The 5344-nt window shown below is 43.8% G+C and overlaps 1 protein-coding gene across 1 annotated transcript; it reads right to left on the reverse strand.

Annotated features, from left to right (window-relative positions):
• Positions 1–3954: 3954 nt before the first annotated feature.
• GPR119 (G protein-coupled receptor 119) lies at positions 3955–5134 on the reverse strand. The gene has a single exon (XM_019653921.1). It carries the CDS (start codon positions 5047–5049, stop codon positions 4045–4047), a length of 1005 nt encoding a protein of 334 aa, XP_019509466.1. The 5' UTR covers positions 5050–5134; the 3' UTR covers positions 3955–4044.
• Positions 5135–5344: the final 210 nt, after the last annotated feature.

Raw genomic sequence — 5344 nt, forward strand, 5'->3', positions numbered from 1 at the left:
TATTTTCAAAAATTTCTCAAGTGAACAAAAATTGCTTTTGTAATCAGAAAAGAATAATGAAAATTATATATACATCAATATATATCTCTAACAGAAATCCCAGCAAAGCTGGGGCAATTTTAATACCTAGTGCTGAATAAATGTTTGTGGGGTAGGTAAGATGGATAGACAGATAAATGAAGGAATGAATGAATGCATGAATGATGGACAGTTGACACTTGTAGATACCATCATTGAGTTTATATGACTGCAGAAATAACAAATGTAGGTTTTCTAATTAAAAGGAGAAGGTTCCAGATCAGTCAGCAGTTTGAAGGATGACGTGAAAGGTACTGAAGGAGTCACAAAATAAGTGAGTGGCTGACGGCAGTCAGAGTTGTGGTCTGGCCTTAGGTTCATTGCGGCTCTTGTTGCGAGCTATCAACACCATGTTTCCTCTTGTTCTGTGTGTGTACTTGAAGTATTGCTCGTGCCTGCTGCTTTCACTGGTCTCTATTCAGTTTGGCCAGTGACTACATGAGAATGAAATCAAAGTCATGAGTTCATTTCCCATTTGGACCAGTGAACAATTCTCCATATAGTGAAAAGATAACTCAAGGCTGACTCTGGCTAGCCAAGAGATGGGCTTATTGGTCATGTGGACAAGCAGGAGAGTGCGGGTAGATTAGGGAAACCTGCTTCTAACACTTGTGAGACCACTCAAAATGCCCATGGACAGAGTGCTGTGTATTATGTACTTGAGATTAGTCCTCAAACTGAGGTTTGCTATGCATAATGTTAGTTTACCTGAAGAATCAGTATAAAACTTAGTCATATCACAGTTTTATATCATTCACAATAAGCTGTTCCTGGAAATTATAAATGGGACCAATTGACCTACATTCTGTTCTACAAGGTCTTACTATCTTTTGGCTATCTTGATCATATTACTGAACAGGATCTGGCTTTTTTTGCAAGTCCATCTGGAGACAACATTGGATATGTGAATGAAATCTAAATGTTTCTTCTCCAGCACATTCCCTTATCTGTGAGGACACCTGTATCAAAGAAAGCTATTAGACTTTTGCATAGCATTCTGTATCTCTGCTCTTTTAAGCACAGTGTTTTTAATTGCAGTTATTCTTAAATCCAAGTGTATAATAGTGCCTTGTATGTATCTGCTCTGTCTTGACCCTGCCAAGGTATTAGATTTACTGTTTGTGTTTTTCTACCTGAGTCATCTCTCGTCACTCATTTTCAAATACCTTATTTAGAGGTTGAGGAATTCACAGTTCAGAGACTAACTGTCCTTGCCATGGAGGTCATAATATCTGCAGATACGATGGGCTCCCTTAAATTGGTCAGATGGAAGTTTTATTCTTCAGGATTTTTAAGGAAAGAGAACTTTTTCTGAGCACTAACAATGTACTGTAATTTACTAGACATTATCATAGTTAATCCTTAGTATAACCATATGAGGTAGGTATTATTACCCCAATTTTGCACATGAGGTAACTGAGAATTTAAAAGACTGAATCATAATTTGAACCCAGGTCTGTTGGACTTCAAAGCTTGTGATTTTTCCACTGCATATACTGACTCCCAGGGATAGCAGTGTTTCTTAGACTGAACCTAATAACACAACAATCACTTGGCTTCCCTCAGCTCCTTCCTTTCTCCTGTAACTAATTTGCATTCTACTTTGTTTGTGTTACTTTGGCAAGATCAATCCTTTGCATCAAGGCCAGGAAATTAAGCTTTAACCACCAATAATGAGGGCATTGATTTGAGCCTGCTTTCAATTTTGTCCAAAAAGCCAGTTGCTGTTTGTGTTTTACCTAGTTCCCAGTAACTCACAACCCAACCCAAGAGTGTTCTTTATTGCTGACGTAACTCGTACTTGCTGAGTGTTCAGCACTCCAAAGCATTATTGGCTTCCATCATCCGCTCGAGAGCCAAAAAGTTCTGCAGTGGTATGAACATAAAGCCTACTGTGGTGAAGGCAAACAGTGGTCCTCCTCTGGGCCAGAGTGGTAAGTAGGGCAACTGCAAAAAGATATACCAAAGGAGGGTTGATGTGTATTAAAATAGATTAGTGAGAAATGGGCCATTTGTGTTGCAGGTACAGGGCAAAGATAGGGAGAAGGGTACTTTCAAGAGTACGGAAATTGAAAGGGAGGATCATTAACCTCTGAACAACTGAGGGAAGGCAATCTGGGAATAATCTAAGACTGAAGGGGAAGTAAAACCCAAATGCAAAGCATCATGGTGTGGTGCCATCCTTCTGAGAGGAAGAGGGCCAGATTCCATTCAGATTCTAAACATTACTGTTTGAGATTTGAATGAAAATGTTCACAGGCCTCTTGCAATTAGCCATTACACATTGGACTCAAATGCATCCTCAGGCCATCATTTTAGAGATATGGCGAGGTTAACCTTCCAAGGTTGTTTTGTGTTGTTGTTCTTTGTTTTTTTAGCTGAGCCATCCTGCCACCTGTTGGCAGCTCAGCTCAGGCTGGGAATTGAACCGGCGATGCTGTTGCTCAGAGCTCACACTCTTGAGCGAGCTCTTAACCAACTGAGCCACTCGGCCGGCCCAAGGTTGTTTTGGCACCAATTCCCAGACAAATTAATCCATACTTTTGAGGTTTCTTCTTGCCCTCTTGTCCATTCAGCAGCTTTCTAGGGAGATAATCTATTGTAGTTTAGGGCCTTAAGAGACAAGCTTTCTAGGAATCCTTTGTGGAGACCAGGAGGTTGAGGAAAGGATTACAGGAAAGCCCAGGAAGGCTGAGGGTGGTTCCTGGATTTCTTCCCCACTCTGTTCTTGAATTTCTACTGCCAGGGTTTCCCAGAGGGAGCCTGAGCATAATTTCCAGTTGCCAATAGCGATTTTCTATATCCACAGAAAGCAGGAAGAGACACCTGCTCCTCAGCTGCTCTCCTGAGCCATTTTGGAGACATCCTCTTATGCGACTGAGTTTCTTAGGAAAATGAAAGTTTGCCAGTAAATGGAAGAAGGTCAAACTCAGAACCAAAGTGGATTCAGTGTGGAGAGCTTGGGAATGTTTTCCTTGGTACCTACCCCTATTCCCTCTTTCTTCCCTTCCAGTGTCTCAGAATTTGTGGTTCAGCATTGTCATCAGCAAGTAGCTACAAGTGAAGTAAGAGGCCAACTGAGGGAAGGGGCTAGAAATGTGGTGGATTGGGAAGGGTAATAGCAGAAATAAGCACAAGATAGGCTATTTCCCAAAGAAACACTGATTTGAATACCAGGAAGTGTGAGAAAATACAAGCTTTTGAATCGAATACAAGTTCTTACATTTTATGCAAACTTATTACTTAAAATGTCTGATTTACAGGGGGGCTGGCAGGACTCCTCACTTTAACAAAGCAGTCACTCTAGTAAACAGTTACAAAGACTAGAACCTCATTACTCTAGTGCTGTACTGTCTAATATGATAGCCATTAGCCACATGTGGCTATTAATCATTTGAAATGTGGCTAGTTTGAATTGAAATGTTATGTAATGGTAAACTACACATCAAACTTCAAAGACTTAGCATGAAAAAAATAGTGTAATTTTATATTGATTACATTGAAATAATGTTTTGAATATATTGGGTTAAATGAAACATTAGCATTAATTTCACCAGTTTTTTTTTTCCTTTTAAAAATGTGGCTACTGGGATATTTAAAATTGTGTATGTGGCTTGCATTATATTTCTATTGGACAGTGCTGCTCTAGTGTATTCAAAAACAGGGTGTTCCTTTTAAGCATCTTTACAGTTGTATATTTCTTGTTTTACATATACTTGTACAGTAGAAACAGACTCATTGCAAGAGAACGACAAGGAGGAATGGAGATCGGCAAATGGAGAAACTAATTACAGAAGAAAGGCAGCACCCTGCCTCAGTTACCTCTCAGTCTGGGGTGAGGGAATGTGGGAGGTGGTCAATTTCCTGAATCAAGTGCTTTCATTCCCCTAGTTCCTTCTGATCACCTAGTTGGGACCCAGAGAGGGGAGGAAGAAAGCACTTTGACACTTCTTTGCCCTTACCGTCTTAGTCAAGCTGTGGGTGGGAGATAGTTGCGATGTGACAGGAAGTTTCCATTGACTCATCTGGGCCACCATCCCTGGCAGAGAGAAGGAGGAGGAAGGAGGCAAGCCCCTTCTTCACTCCCAAGGTCATCTGGTAGAGCTGCTGCCGCACCTCCTTCTGCCAATAGGCGTAGATGAGCGGGTTGAGCAGGGAGTTGCCCACACCGAGCAGCCACAGGTACCGTTCCAGCACCAGGTAGAGATGGCACTCCTGGCAGGCCACCTGCACAATGCCAGTGATAAGGAATGGGGTCCAGGACAGAGTGAAGCTCCCAATGAGAATAGCCACAGTGCAGACAGCCTTAAAGTCACTGGGAGTCCGTGGGGGCCGGTAAGCTCCAGCCGTGGCTCCTGTGTGTTCCATCTTTCGGATCTGCTGGCTGTGCATGGAAGCAATCTTGAGCATGTCGCAGTAGAAGAAGACAAAGAGGAGCAGAGCTGGGAAGAAGCCAACGCAGGAGAGTGTCAGCACGAAGCGTGGATGAAACACAGCGAAGAAGCTGCAGGGCCCCTGGTAGGTCGTCTGCTGGAATATGGGGACTCCAAGTGGGAGGAAGCCAATGAGGTAAGACACCAACCATAGCCCGGCAATGCAGGCCCCAGCCACAAGCCCGTTCATGATCTGAAAGTAGCGGAGGGGCTGCTTGATGGCAAGGTACCTGTCAAAGGCAATCAGCATGACCGTGAGGACAGAGGCAGCTGCGGAGGAAGTCACAAATGCCATCCGAAGAGTACACAGGGTCTTCTGTGTGGGCCGAGCTGGGCTGGAGAGTTGGTCTGTGACTAGGCCGGAAATGGCCACGCCAAGCAAGGTGTCAGCCACAGCCAGATTCAAGGTGAAGCAGAGACTGACACCATCATTCTTGTGGATTAACAACAGCACAGCCGTAGCCACTACTGCATTAGCAGCAATAATGAGGGAGGCCAGGACAGCAAGGATCACTCCAAATGGGAAAGATGACTCCATGTCTTGAAGTGGCAGGATTTCCACTTAACAGGCCATGCTGGCTCTCCAGCTCAAATTCTCAATGGCTGGGGGAGAAGGAGCTGTGGATTCAGAGCTGCAGCACAGTTCTGGCCATCGTTGGCAGTCCAGGCTGGCAGCTTGCCATCTTCGGGATCCTGCTGGTTATTAAGAATCACTCACCTTCTCTTTTTCAGTCCTGTCTTGTCTCTTTCCTCTCCAGCTCTCTGAAGGCAGCAATCCCAGTGCCGACTTCTGCCTGAGCCCTAAGCTAGTCCCTCCCCTTCCAGTAACCAAG

Source organism: Hipposideros armiger, unplaced genomic scaffold (assembly GCF_001890085.2).
Source record: "Hipposideros armiger isolate ML-2016 unplaced genomic scaffold, ASM189008v1 scaffold_210, whole genome shotgun sequence".
Lineage (NCBI taxonomy): Eukaryota > Metazoa > Chordata > Mammalia > Chiroptera > Hipposideridae > Hipposideros > Hipposideros armiger.

Excerpts from the sequence above, each read along its gene's own strand:
- GPR119 (XM_019653921.1), bottom strand. The coding sequence starts at position 5,049 with ATGGAGTCATCTTTCCCATTTGGAGTGATCCTTGCTGTCCTGGCCTCC.